This window comes from Ciona robusta, chromosome 3 (assembly GCF_009617815.1).
Source record: "Ciona robusta chromosome 3, ASM961781v2".
In the NCBI taxonomy this organism is placed as follows: Eukaryota; Metazoa; Chordata; class Ascidiacea; order Phlebobranchia; family Cionidae; genus Ciona; species Ciona robusta.
Window position 1 is genome coordinate 9246655 of NC_143237.1, and position 11442 is coordinate 9258096.

The 11442-nt window shown below is 38.6% G+C and overlaps 1 protein-coding gene and 29 non-coding genes across 31 annotated transcripts; 29 read left to right on the forward strand and 1 right to left on the reverse strand.

The window, feature by feature from the left end:
• Positions 1-14: 14 nt before the first annotated feature.
• Positions 15-86, forward strand: Trnae-cuc (transfer RNA glutamic acid (anticodon CUC)). The gene has a single exon. It is a non-coding gene; the product is annotated as a tRNA-Glu (tRNA).
• A 79-nt stretch (positions 87-165) lies between these two features.
• Positions 166-237, forward strand: Trnae-cuc (transfer RNA glutamic acid (anticodon CUC)). The gene has a single exon. It is a non-coding gene; the product is annotated as a tRNA-Glu (tRNA).
• Positions 238-316: 79 nt separating this feature from the next.
• On the forward strand, positions 317-388 carry Trnae-cuc (transfer RNA glutamic acid (anticodon CUC)). The gene has a single exon. It is a non-coding gene; the product is annotated as a tRNA-Glu (tRNA).
• A 100-nt stretch (positions 389-488) lies between these two features.
• Positions 489-560, forward strand: Trnae-cuc (transfer RNA glutamic acid (anticodon CUC)). The gene has a single exon. It is a non-coding gene; the product is annotated as a tRNA-Glu (tRNA).
• A 79-nt stretch (positions 561-639) lies between these two features.
• On the forward strand, positions 640-711 carry Trnae-cuc (transfer RNA glutamic acid (anticodon CUC)). The gene has a single exon. It is a non-coding gene; the product is annotated as a tRNA-Glu (tRNA).
• Positions 712-791: 80 nt separating this feature from the next.
• Trnae-cuc (transfer RNA glutamic acid (anticodon CUC)) lies at positions 792-863 on the forward strand. The gene has a single exon. It is a non-coding gene; the product is annotated as a tRNA-Glu (tRNA).
• An 80-nt stretch (positions 864-943) lies between these two features.
• On the forward strand, positions 944-1015 carry Trnae-cuc (transfer RNA glutamic acid (anticodon CUC)). Its single transcript has one exon. It is a non-coding gene; the product is annotated as a tRNA-Glu (tRNA).
• Positions 1016-1094: 79 nt separating this feature from the next.
• On the forward strand, positions 1095-1166 carry Trnae-cuc (transfer RNA glutamic acid (anticodon CUC)). Its single transcript has one exon. It is a non-coding gene; the product is annotated as a tRNA-Glu (tRNA).
• An 80-nt stretch (positions 1167-1246) lies between these two features.
• Positions 1247-1318, forward strand: Trnae-cuc (transfer RNA glutamic acid (anticodon CUC)). The gene has a single exon. It is a non-coding gene; the product is annotated as a tRNA-Glu (tRNA).
• A 79-nt stretch (positions 1319-1397) lies between these two features.
• Positions 1398-1469, forward strand: Trnae-cuc (transfer RNA glutamic acid (anticodon CUC)). The gene has a single exon. It is a non-coding gene; the product is annotated as a tRNA-Glu (tRNA).
• An 80-nt stretch (positions 1470-1549) lies between these two features.
• Positions 1550-1621, forward strand: Trnae-cuc (transfer RNA glutamic acid (anticodon CUC)). The gene has a single exon. It is a non-coding gene; the product is annotated as a tRNA-Glu (tRNA).
• Positions 1622-1700: 79 nt separating this feature from the next.
• Positions 1701-1772, forward strand: Trnae-cuc (transfer RNA glutamic acid (anticodon CUC)). Its single transcript has one exon. It is a non-coding gene; the product is annotated as a tRNA-Glu (tRNA).
• A 79-nt stretch (positions 1773-1851) lies between these two features.
• On the forward strand, positions 1852-1923 carry Trnae-cuc (transfer RNA glutamic acid (anticodon CUC)). Its single transcript has one exon. It is a non-coding gene; the product is annotated as a tRNA-Glu (tRNA).
• Positions 1924-2003: 80 nt separating this feature from the next.
• On the forward strand, positions 2004-2075 carry Trnae-cuc (transfer RNA glutamic acid (anticodon CUC)). The gene has a single exon. It is a non-coding gene; the product is annotated as a tRNA-Glu (tRNA).
• A 79-nt stretch (positions 2076-2154) lies between these two features.
• On the forward strand, positions 2155-2226 carry Trnae-cuc (transfer RNA glutamic acid (anticodon CUC)). Its single transcript has one exon. It is a non-coding gene; the product is annotated as a tRNA-Glu (tRNA).
• An 80-nt stretch (positions 2227-2306) lies between these two features.
• On the forward strand, positions 2307-2378 carry Trnae-cuc (transfer RNA glutamic acid (anticodon CUC)). Its single transcript has one exon. It is a non-coding gene; the product is annotated as a tRNA-Glu (tRNA).
• A 79-nt stretch (positions 2379-2457) lies between these two features.
• Trnae-cuc (transfer RNA glutamic acid (anticodon CUC)) lies at positions 2458-2529 on the forward strand. The gene has a single exon. It is a non-coding gene; the product is annotated as a tRNA-Glu (tRNA).
• A 79-nt stretch (positions 2530-2608) lies between these two features.
• Positions 2609-2680, forward strand: Trnae-cuc (transfer RNA glutamic acid (anticodon CUC)). The gene has a single exon. It is a non-coding gene; the product is annotated as a tRNA-Glu (tRNA).
• Positions 2681-2759: 79 nt separating this feature from the next.
• Trnae-cuc (transfer RNA glutamic acid (anticodon CUC)) lies at positions 2760-2831 on the forward strand. The gene has a single exon. It is a non-coding gene; the product is annotated as a tRNA-Glu (tRNA).
• A 79-nt stretch (positions 2832-2910) lies between these two features.
• On the forward strand, positions 2911-2982 carry Trnae-cuc (transfer RNA glutamic acid (anticodon CUC)). The gene has a single exon. It is a non-coding gene; the product is annotated as a tRNA-Glu (tRNA).
• A 79-nt stretch (positions 2983-3061) lies between these two features.
• On the forward strand, positions 3062-3133 carry Trnae-cuc (transfer RNA glutamic acid (anticodon CUC)). Its single transcript has one exon. It is a non-coding gene; the product is annotated as a tRNA-Glu (tRNA).
• A 79-nt stretch (positions 3134-3212) lies between these two features.
• Positions 3213-3284, forward strand: Trnae-cuc (transfer RNA glutamic acid (anticodon CUC)). Its single transcript has one exon. It is a non-coding gene; the product is annotated as a tRNA-Glu (tRNA).
• Positions 3285-3363: 79 nt separating this feature from the next.
• Trnae-cuc (transfer RNA glutamic acid (anticodon CUC)) lies at positions 3364-3435 on the forward strand. The gene has a single exon. It is a non-coding gene; the product is annotated as a tRNA-Glu (tRNA).
• A 79-nt stretch (positions 3436-3514) lies between these two features.
• Trnae-cuc (transfer RNA glutamic acid (anticodon CUC)) lies at positions 3515-3586 on the forward strand. The gene has a single exon. It is a non-coding gene; the product is annotated as a tRNA-Glu (tRNA).
• Positions 3587-3699: 113 nt separating this feature from the next.
• On the forward strand, positions 3700-3771 carry Trnae-cuc (transfer RNA glutamic acid (anticodon CUC)). The gene has a single exon. It is a non-coding gene; the product is annotated as a tRNA-Glu (tRNA).
• A 230-nt stretch (positions 3772-4001) lies between these two features.
• On the forward strand, positions 4002-4073 carry Trnae-cuc (transfer RNA glutamic acid (anticodon CUC)). Its single transcript has one exon. It is a non-coding gene; the product is annotated as a tRNA-Glu (tRNA).
• A 79-nt stretch (positions 4074-4152) lies between these two features.
• Positions 4153-4224, forward strand: Trnae-cuc (transfer RNA glutamic acid (anticodon CUC)). The gene has a single exon. It is a non-coding gene; the product is annotated as a tRNA-Glu (tRNA).
• Positions 4225-4303: 79 nt separating this feature from the next.
• Trnae-cuc (transfer RNA glutamic acid (anticodon CUC)) lies at positions 4304-4375 on the forward strand. Its single transcript has one exon. It is a non-coding gene; the product is annotated as a tRNA-Glu (tRNA).
• Positions 4376-4687: 312 nt separating this feature from the next.
• On the forward strand, positions 4688-10731 carry LOC149739147 (upstream stimulatory factor-like). Of its 2 annotated transcripts, none has more exons than XM_089874578.1 (10): positions 4688-4847; positions 5381-5430; positions 5906-6012; positions 6411-6533; positions 8145-8316; positions 8499-8586; positions 8761-8831; positions 9213-9307; positions 9645-9773; positions 10120-10731. In XM_089874578.1, exons 1-10 carry the CDS (start codon positions 4813-4815, stop codon positions 10228-10230), a joined length of 981 nt encoding a protein of 326 aa, XP_089730704.1. In that variant the 5' UTR covers positions 4688-4812; the 3' UTR covers positions 10231-10731. The 2 variants fall into 2 exon arrangements, with proteins under 2 accessions (XP_089730704.1, XP_089730705.1); XM_089874579.1 differs by having other exon boundaries at positions 8148-8316.
• A 151-nt stretch (positions 10732-10882) lies between these two features.
• Positions 10883-11170, reverse strand: LOC149739148 (signal recognition particle RNA). The gene has a single exon (XR_016384798.1).
• Positions 11171-11442: the final 272 nt, after the last annotated feature.

The following is an 11442-nucleotide window of genomic DNA, read 5'->3' on the forward strand; positions in this document are numbered from 1 at the left end:
AATGTACGTCTAGCTCCCAGGTGGTCTAGTGGTTAGGATTCGTGGCTCTCACCCACGCGGCCCGGGTCCGATTCCCGGTCTTGGAACATATTTTTTAAAATTATAAATCCATTGTAAATTCAACAATTATCTAAACAGCAGTCGGTTTGAATATCTACGTGTAGCTCCCTGGTGGTCTAGTGGTTAGGATTCGTGGCTCTCACCCACGCGGCCCGGGTTCGATTACCGGTCTGGGAACCCATTTTTTAAAATTATAAATCCGTTGTAAATTCTACAATTATCTAAACAGCAGTCAGTTTGAAAATGTACGTGTAGCTCCCAGGTGGTCTAGTGGTTAGGATTCGTGGCTCTCACCCACGCGGCCCGGGTTCGATTCCCGGTCTGGGAACACATTTTTTTAAAATTAGAAATCCGTTGTAAATTCTACAATTATCTAAACAGCAGTCGGTTTGATTATGTACGTGTCGGTTTGAATATGTACGTGTAGCTCCCAGGTGGTCTAGTGGTTAGGATTCGTGGCTCTCACCCACGCGGCCCGGGTTCGATTCCCGGTCTGGGAACATATTTTTTCAAATTATAAATCCGTTGTAAATTCTACAATTATCTAAACAGCAGTCGGTTTGATTATGTACGTGTAGCTCCCAGGTGGTCTAGTGGTTAGGATTCGTGGCTCTCACCCACGCGGCCCGGGTTCGATTCCTGGTCTGGTAACACATTTTTTTTAAATTATAAATCCGTTGTAAATTCTACAATTATCTAAACAGCAGTCGGTTTGAATATGTACGTGTAGCTCCCAGGTGGTCTAGTGGTTAGGATTCGTGGCTCTCACCCACGCGGCCCGGGTTCGATTCCCGGTCTGGGAACACATTTTTTTAAAATTATAAATCCGTTGTAAATTCTACAATTGTCTAAACAGCAGTCGGTTTGAATATGTACGTGTAGCTCCCAGGTGGTCTAGTGGTTAGGATTCGTGGCTCTCACCCACGCGGCCCGGGTTCGATTCCCGGTCTGGGAACATATTTTTTAAAATTATAAATCCGTTGTAAATTCTACAATTATCTAAACAGCAGTCGGTTTGATTCTGTACCTTTAGCTCCCAGGTAGTCTAGTGGTTAGGATTCGTGGCTCTCACCCACGCGGCCCGGGTTCGATTCCCGGTCTGGGAACACATTTTTTTAAAATTATAAATCCGTTGTAAATTCTACAATTATCTAAACAGCAGTCGGTTTGAATATGTACGTGTAGCTCCCAGGTGGTCTAGTGGTTAGGATTCGTGGCTCTCACCCACGCGGCCCGGGTTCGATTCCCGGTCTGGGAACATACTTTTTCAAATTATAAATCCGTTGTAAATTCTACAATTATCTAAACAGCAGTCGGTTTGATTATGTACGTGTAGCTCCCAGGTGGTCTAGTGGTTAGGATTCGTGGCTCTCACCCACGCGGCCCGGGTTCGATTCCTGGTCTGGTAACACATTTTTTTTAAATTATAAATCCGTTGTAAATTCTACAATTATCTAAACAGCAGTCGGTTTGAATATGTACGTGTAGCTCCCAGGTGGTCTAGTGGTTAGGATTCGTGGCTCTCACCCACGCGGCCCGGGTTCGATTCCCGGTCTGGGAACATATTTTTTCAAATTATAAATCCGTTGTAAATTCTACAATTATCTAAACAGCAGTCGATTTGATTATGTTAGTGTAGCTCCCAGGTGGTCTAGTGGTTAGGATTCGTGGCTCTCACCCACGCGGCCCGGGTTCGATTCCCGGTCTGGGAACATATTTTTTAAAATTATAAATCCGTTGTAAATTCTACAATTATCTAAACAGCAGTCGGTTTGATTATGTACGTGTAGCTCCCAGGTGGTCTAGTGGTTAGGATTCCTGGCTCTCACCCACGCGGCCCGGGTTCGATTCCCGGTCTGGGAACACATTTTTTAAAAATTATAAATCCGTTGTAAATTCTACAATTATCTAAACAGCAGTCGGTTTGAAAATGTACGTGTAGCTCCCAGGTGGTCTAGTGGTTAGGATTCGTGGCTCTCACCCACGCGGCCCGGGTTCGATTCCCGGTCTGGGAACATATTTTTTCAAATTATAAATCCGTTGTAAATTCTACAATTATCTAAACAGCAGTCGGTTTGATTATGTACGTGTAGCTCCCAGGTGGTCTAGTGGTTAGGATTCGTGGCTCTCACCCACGCGGCCCGGGTTCGATTCCCGGTCTGGGAACACATTTTTTTTAAATTATAAATCCGTTATAAATTCTACAATTATCTAAACAGCAGTCGGTTTGAATATGTACGTGTAGCTCCCAGGTGGTCTAGTGGTTAGGATTCGTGGCTCTCACCCACGCGGCCCGGGTTCGATTCCCGGTCTGGGAACATATTTTTTCAAATTATAAATCCGTTGTAAATTCTACAATTATCTAAACAGCAGTCGGTTTGAATATGTACGTGTAGCTTCCAGGTGGTCTAGTGGTTAGGATTCGTGGCTCTCACCCACGCGGCCCGGGTTCGATTCCCGGTCTGGGAACATATTTTTTCAAATTATAAATCCGTTGTAAATTCTACAATTATCTAAACAGCAGTCGGTTTGAATATGTACGTGTAGCTCCCAGGTGGTCTAGTGGTTAGGATTCGTGGCTCTCACCCACGCGGTCCGGGTTCGATTCCCGGTCTGGGAACATATTTTTTCAAATTATAAATCCGTTGTAAATTCTACAATTATCTAAACAGCAGTCGGTTTGAATATGTACGTGTAGCTCCCAGGTGGTCTAGTGGTTAGGATTCGTGGCTCTCACCCACGCGGCCCAGGTTCGATTCCCGGTCTGGGAACATATTTTTTCAAATTATAAATCCGTTGTAAATTCTACAATTATCTAAACAGCAGTCGGTTTGAAAATGTACGTGTAGCTCCCAGGTGGTCTAGTGGTTAGGATTCGTGGCTCTCACCCACGCGGCCCGGGTTCGATTCCCGGACTGGGAACATATTTTTTCAAATTATAAATCCGTTGTAAATTCTACAATTATCTTAACAGCAGTCAGTTTGAAAATGTACGTGTAGCTCCCAGGTGGTCTAGTGGTTAGGATTCGTGGCTCTCACCCACGCGGCCCGGGTTCGATTCCCGGTCCCGGAACATATTTTTTAAAATTATAAATCCGTTGTAAATTCAACAATTATCTAAACAGCAGTCGGTTTGAATATGTACGTGTAGCTCCCAGGTGGTCTAGTGTTTAGGATTCGTGGCTCTCACCCACGCGGCCTGGGTTCGATTCCCGGTCTGGGAACATATTTTTTCAAATTATAAATCCGTTGTAAATTCTACAATTATCTAAACAGCAGTCGGTTTGAAAATGTACGTGTAGCTCCCAGGTGGTCTAGTGGTTAGGATTCGTGGCTCTCACCCACGCGGCCCGGGTTCGATTCCCGGTCCCGGAACATATTTTTTAAAATTATAAATCCGTTGTAAATTCAACAATTTTCTAAACAGCAGTCGGTTTGAATATGTACGTGTAGCTCCCAGGTGGTCTAGTGTTTAGGATTCGTGGCTCTCACCCACGCGGCCTGGGTTCGATTCCCGGTCTGGGAACCCATTTTTTAAAATTATAATTCCGTTCTGGAAACCTATTTTTTAAAATTATAAATCCGTTGTAAATTCTACAATTATCTAAACAGCAGTCGGTTTGAAAATGTACGTGTAGCTCCCAGGTGGTCTAGTGGTTAGGATTCGTGGCTCTCACCCACGCGGCCCGGATTCGATTCCCGGTCTGGGATCCCATTTTTAAAAATTATAAATCCGTTGTAAATTCTACAAATATCTAAACAGCAGTCGGTTGGAATATGTACGTGTAGCTCCCAGGTGGTCTAGTGGTTAGGATTCGTGGCTCTCACCCACGCGGCCCGGGTTCTATTACCGGTCTGGAAACCCATTTTTTAAAATGATAAATCCGTTTTAAATTCTACAATTATCTAAACAGTAGTCAGTTTGAAAATGTACGAGTAGCTCCCAGGTGGTCTAGTGGTTAGGATTCGTGGCTCTCACCCACGCGGCCCGGGTTCGATCCCCGGTCTGGGAACCCATTTTTTAAAATTATAAATCCGTTGTAAATTCTACAATTATATAAACAGCAGTCGGTTTGAATATGTACGTGTAGCTCCCAGGTGGTCTAGTGGTTAGGATTCGTGGCTCTCACCCACGCGGCCCGGGTTCGATTCCCGGTCTGGGAACATATTTTTTCAAATTATAAATCCGTTGTAAATTCTACAATTATCTAAACAGCAGTCAGTTTGAAAATGTACGAGTAGCTCCCAGGTGGTCTAGTGGTTAGGATTCGTGGCTCTCACCCACGCGGCCCGGGTTCGATTCCCGGTCTGGGAACACATTTTTTTAAAATTATAAATCCGTTGTAAATTTCACAATTATCTAAATAGCATTCGGTCTGTAAATGTACGTATAGCTCCCAGGTGGCCTAGTGGTTAGGATTTGTAGCTGTGGTTATTCAATCGAGCCCTATTTTGTTTTATTTAGTAAATAGATCTTTTAGTTATACGTGCTCTTGCTTACCTATTTAAAGATCCAAAACTAACTATAATATTTTTGAAAACATTCCTTATTAATCCTATTTAACTTTTGATAAATTTAAATTGGTTTTAGAAACGTTGTTTTTGTTGTATTAATTTGGGCGGATGAATATATTAACGCGCAATGGTTGAGCGATTGTCCCACAGCGCTTTTGCATCACATGATTTTGTTTGTTCCCGTGACCAAAACTCGTGATTTCTTGCGTGGAAGTTTAAATGTCGTATTGAAACCAGATGGATATTTCTTTAGACCAAGCCCTGGAGCAAAGGTATGACCTTAAATGTTATGTGAAATTAGTCATCTTATTAATGGGCACATGTTATGTATTGGTTTTTGACTTATTCCTTCTTATATGGTGCAAATAAGTGGCACAACATGTATTTTTGTTCACGTTTTGGGTCATTTTTATTAATTTCTGTGTTTTTGTAAAATATTTTAGTTTTCTATGGGGTGAAATTTTTATCACAGTATCATAACAGTTTTATTAATGTGTTTATTTCCTAAAATACATCCAATGATCATAATATTGATTCTGTGCAATTACTCTTTATCAGACTATACACTTTTTGTCAACCAATAAAAATAAAATGTTATATTAATAACTTTTTTTGTCTCTTCGATTCTGGTGGCAAAAATTGAAAAAATATTTGATGCGCAAAAACAGAATATAGCAGCAAACCTACTTAAGGATATTTTCATGAATGCATCACAAATCCTGCAATTGTGGTCCATAGACAGTTTTAATATTAAATTATGTATGAATTTAAAGTAAATTTTAGCTGATCATAAGCTTATGTTTAGTGAGAAACATCAGGACGACCTTGATGACGATTCATCTGAACTCATGCAAGGTTAGCTGTGTGTTTTTGTGAATTTTTTCTGTTTTTGTGAATTTTTGATCATCTGTAATCCTTTAGCTGGTGACCAGTTAAAATTAGGATTTAAAAGTTTCACATTTTTATTTTTAATTTACGACATAAACGCACGTCGTAAAATAAAAAAAGTTATGCAGTGAGTATCATTGAGGCCTTAACATTTTGAAAAAAAATTTCACTTGTCACCAGCTAAAGGGTTACCATGTGGCAGTTCCAAAAGAGGCAATATTTTACACACTTGTGAACCATACACTGGTAAACTGATATTTCTAGATTATTTTGATTCATTTTTAAAAACCACATTTAAATATTGCAAAGTATATTGGATACGGTGGAATTTAATTATGAATTTGGACATGACACAAATGTGCAATTCATACAAAATATTTCATTACCAAAATATTTTGGTCTCTGTATAAATTTGCCTTAAATTTAATCTTAAATATTCCAGATGTGAATGTTGGAGAAGGACTTGTTACAGAGGATTCAGAAGTAGGAGAAGTTCAGGGCCAAGAAGGTCTTCAAACTTATCAGTTTCGATCTGGTGATAACGGACAGGTACCATGTTTTTTATATTATGAGATCATAGGCGCCGATGTTTTTAATTTGCATAAGAGGACGCATTTATTATGACGTCATTGTTTTACAGAAAGTAGGAAAGTAAAATGCAGCTATACGCAGCAGGTGCTGCACCCTCTGCATAATATCCAGAGTAGGCCGGCCTCGCTTGCACCATATAAAACGGTGCCTATGTATAGGGAAACAACAACAGTTGGTATAACTCAGTTGGGTGTCTGTTTCTGCATGATGTACCCACTTACGAGGTACCACATTAATAAAAAAATATTAATGAAAACAATAATCAATATGCAACGTTACTGTTGTGTTGGTTTTTAGAAAAAGTTGAAATATTTTTTGCATTGTAAATTAATTAACCTATTAAAATTGTCTTACAGGTCACATATCGAGTAGTTCAAGTTGGAAGTGAGGACAACCAGCAAGCCACACTAAGCATTGTAACAACTAACGGCATTCATAACATGCTGAACCAAGACGCTGGTGGCTCAGGAAGTCCACAAGTAAGTTGTTAACTCTTTAACTGCCCAAGGCGACTAAAGTCGCTCTGGGACCACACGTCACTTAAACGGCGATTCTGTGGTCAATTCTCCATTATCGATCCCAAATTTGGTTTCGGTTTTTTTTGGAAAGAGGAAGCAATTTCCTTTTGATTTCAGCAATAAAAAATATATCAACGTATTTAAACATTTTGAGTATTGTTTTGTCAAAGTTTTTGAAGATTTTTAGCCAAATTTAGCCATTTTCCTTTAGTTATGTCCCCAATTTTGCTGTAATCTCCTGTTCGCGCCGATTCGGAGTTGCAGTAGGGGATTCCCCTTGAATTCAAGCGTTGTTTAGGCTTCGCAAAGCATTTTTAGCTTTGAAAACTCATTGTAGGGGTACTATAACAGAATTTTTGTACAAAGTAGCTCAAATGGACACTGGGACATATAGGCTTGCATTTTCTTTGCTTTTATTTGTTGAATTAGCTGGTATTACTCTAATTAGTGTGGTTTATATGTCCAAAATAAGCAAATCTGTTTGAAAATTAAAAATTTCAAAAATTTATGACTATTTTGCCTGACTACTTTTTATGATATTTGTACTAAAGTTTATGGGTAAAAAAAAATATACATATTATGTTTTGAACGAGATTTGATGTTGTATTCAGCAGGAATAGGACCTATAGGATATTCAAGTGAGGAAACTTTACTTCCTTTCAATGAAAATCAAGGGAATCATCCTGAGGACATTTCAAACTATGTTTGATGTTTCAAAGCTTTGTTATTTACTTTGTTTTGTCATTGAATTTGTGTTTTCTAGAGCCTCATTGATGAATACAACAGACCACAATTTACTTTATTCACTGAAAACAATAAGTTTGTCAACAGCACTAATAGCACCATCATTATGAGGTTCGAAAGTATGACGCCAATGGCTCTTTATGAGATTTTTACCTGTATGAACATGCTAGAAGTACATTTTATACATCAAAAGAAAGATAATTTGATACTGATTAAGTTTGCAATGCATTACTTTTGGATATTTTTGTTCATTCCTGAAATATTCTATATTGAAAAATTCATTATGACGTCATCGTTATTTTGATGACGTCATCAAAAAATTAAAAATATAAAGTTAAAGAGAATTTTATACTCTTCAAACTTTCTATAGCATGTTTTGCTCTAACTGCTATAGTTTGGCTACAAAATCCAATTAGAGGATACCTGGTCAAAAATTAAAAATTTTGAAAAAATAGGCGGCAGTTAAAGGGTTAAGATGCTGATTTAAAATAAGATTTTCAAAGGGATCATCACTGCCGGTTTTTTTTAAATGCAGAGGAGGTAGGGATAGTTAGATAGACTGTACTGTGAAATTAATCTAATTTATCGGTTCATTATCTAAACTAACTAATGTAGTGCGAAAAATTCCAGGCAAGCAAACCTTGCCACCACAGGTTTGTCCCTGAAAAGAAAAAGGGATCATAATTTTGGGCTAATTGAAAAATCCGTGACTACTGTAAAAGAAACATTGTTTTCGCTAATGTGTCATAACAGGTCCTGTGGCACTTCTTATCACATAACCTCAGCCCCGCAGAATATTGATTTTCATATAAAACTCATTTTGCGAAGCAGGTTGCAATTGTTACCAACCCTTTCAACGGAGACGCAGAGGGAGCTGGACAAAGTGGAGATTCTGACAACTCATCGGCAAAGTTTGCTTATTTTTCTTCAGGAAATCCTGGCAACACTCAGGAAATTGCATCTGGATCAGAAAGCCAGGATCCGCAGAATGTTACAGGAGGTAGACTAATGACCTATTGTGTATTCGGCCATTGTTTAGAATTTGCTACATTAGCATTTTTATCGGACTTCTACTGTCATTATCCTTTTATAACATCAATATAGTTAAATTAATTGAATTTTAAATACCTTACAATACAAAGCAACTACATTTGTGTAAAACAATATTTATAATTTATATAGGTCAATTTTATGTCATGATGTCACCACAAGATATGTTACAATCAAACCAAGTTGGCCGATCACTTGCGCCAAGGAACCACTTTGTTCAGTAAGTTTAATGATCCATTTATTGTTTATATAATTATACTGTGTAATACTGAAATACATTTTATCAGACCAAATTACTTTTATCAGGCAATACACTTACATTTGACTAAAAAATAGCTTAGAACTTTATTTATGAATTTATGAATATAGTCTATAACATAAACATTATTTTTAGAAAAGTTGATAATTCTCGCTCTGGAGGATTAGTTGTTCGCGATACAACGAGGAGAGTTCAGCATAATGAAGGTAACACTGGGTATTTGTCTTTAAAGCAACATTGCAGTTATAGTTATTATACTACAGGTGTTAGGTTTCATGCACCTCGTGCCTGCTTACGAGTTACCACAAATATAACTTGGGTTTTGAGCAATGACCGCTAAGTGTCTTGCCCAGGGACACTAATACTCACAATGGTAGCAGTGTCGAGCCTTGAACACGCATCGTATAGTAACACCGAGTAGTGCAGTGGTTCTTAAACTGGGAGGCGCACCGAAAAGGGGAGAGCGCAAGTTTGTTGATATCTTCATTGGGGGTCGTGCTTCAAAAAGTTTAAGAACCCCTGGAGTAATGGGACAGTAAACTTACTAAACTACATAGCATATGGTTAAAAGAAGCTTTCTATTTCAGTTGAAAGAAGGAGAAGAGATAGAATCAACAACTGGATCATGAAGTTATCAAAACTCGTTCCAGATTGCCAAGGAGACCACACCAAACAAGGACAGGTATTTATGCCTGGAATGGAATTCATGTTTATCTATGCTACTTTGGTTGGTTGGCAATTTATTTAATGCTTTTTATGGGTAGTTTTTTTGTTAAATTCAACTTTTATGTTATCACTTCTTGTTTTAATATGGAAGTTTAAAGATCTCTTTCAAATTCTTAATTATTTAAAATCTATTTTATATTGTGTTATATAGGCTGTAGGAATTAGAGTGTAAGTGTATTGTGATGAATTAGGCAGATTGAAGTACACCTAAGCCTGTTGTTTTATTACGCACTAGACTAGTGTGCCAACTAGGCATATTTTAAGACTTTTACCGATTAAATATTACAATGCAGAGCAAAGGAGGAATCCTGTCCAAAACTTGTGAATATATCCTTGACTTGCAAAGCAGTAATCAGCGCTTATCGGACAGAATGAAAGGTTATGAACGACTTCAACTTGATTATGAAGTCTTACGAGTCCAGGTTCGTTTCTTCTGTTTTATTATTTCATCCAAATGAGTTCTGTGTAACATGGTGTTTGCCACGGTGGTTAGGTGCTTGTATTGTAACCAAAGCATACCAGGTTCAATACTTGATGCTGCTACCACTGTGGCGTATGTAACCTTGACACTTGAAACTTACTACTCCAACCTAGTGGTCACTGATGGGTTGTTAAAATTATCAGCATACTGAAAAAAAAACAAAATACTATCAGCCACAAATTAATATCTACTGTTATTTGGCTTGGATAGAGAAGTGTCATACATTCATGCATAGACACTTAAATACTTACAGTCTCATCTTTAACTATATTTTATTTTAAATCCAGATGGAAGAGAAAAAGCAGGAGAATAATATATTAAGACAGATGCTTCAATCGCACGGAATAGAAGTTGCCATCACAAACACTTCGAACAACAATCAGAACCAGCAGCAATAAGAAATTGTTAGACTGAAAGCAGCAACGTAGCTGTACACGCACAGCGCCGGCCAACTGGGCCTTATCTCTTCCATATTTAAAGTCTAAGAATCACTGATTTAGAGGAAAATAGACATCACTTGTAGTTCTACTTGGACCTGATTGTGTTTCTACAACCGCCGCATGGTTAAACATACTGATTCGTTACAGTAACTCACCATTCTTATTTAATTTTATTTTTCCTTTGATTAATGGCTGTTCAATTTAGTTGTAACACTTGTACCAAAGTTTTTAGCCGTTTGTCTGAACTAGGCAATTGATGGAAAATACGTTCATTTAAACATGGGATCTTAAAGTATAAACTCTCATGTAAATCACTGCCTTTAAATCATGAGGTTGAAGAGCAACGTTCCTCTGAGGATAAACCCTCCGTATATGTTCTTGTTTTATGAATGGAAATTTGCAAATTAAGATTGTTTTGTAGGTTTATCGTATTTCCTGTAATACATTACAACACATTAAGCGTTGTGATGGGTGGAACAAATGATTAGAAGATATTTATTTTCGGTATTGACTCTTCAAATTATTAAAAATCTTTGTATAGGGCAAAATAGCCCAATGCGAAAAAACAAAAGAAATGTTTTTAGACCATTTGACCACTTCAAATTATACAAAATAATCGGGTTCCGCGATATTGACTAGGCTGTAACACTTCGCCTATTCACGGGCGCTTTCCCGCTACTGATCAACGTGGGAACTTTTGGCTGCTCCCTTTCAGGCCTCGCCCGGTTCGTTCCTCCTTAGACAACCTGGTCACCACAGGCTACCCTGAGATATCCATATTGACGCCGCGCTTAGACGGGACGCGCGATCGACATAGATCGAAGCAGCACAGGTCTCCCAATCTCACGTAGTCCCACAACAAAAGCCTCCAAGTAACTGGATTACAAGCAACTATAGCCCCCACTGAATATACAGGATCGCTGGTTGGATTATATGACTCCGTGCTGATCCAACTTCATATACAGGCTTCAGCGGGGTGCTATATCTACTGTAGTACTAATTGCCTTTATAACCAGAAACCAAACAGTTCATGATATCTTGCTATGTTTTATTCCTTTTTCTGGTATACAAGTACACGATACGGTATCGGGCAAAAGCTTACTTGACGGCTGGGCAAAGGCTCGGAAGAGCCCGCCATGAACCTAGACTGACCTCGAGGTCTCAGTGCCG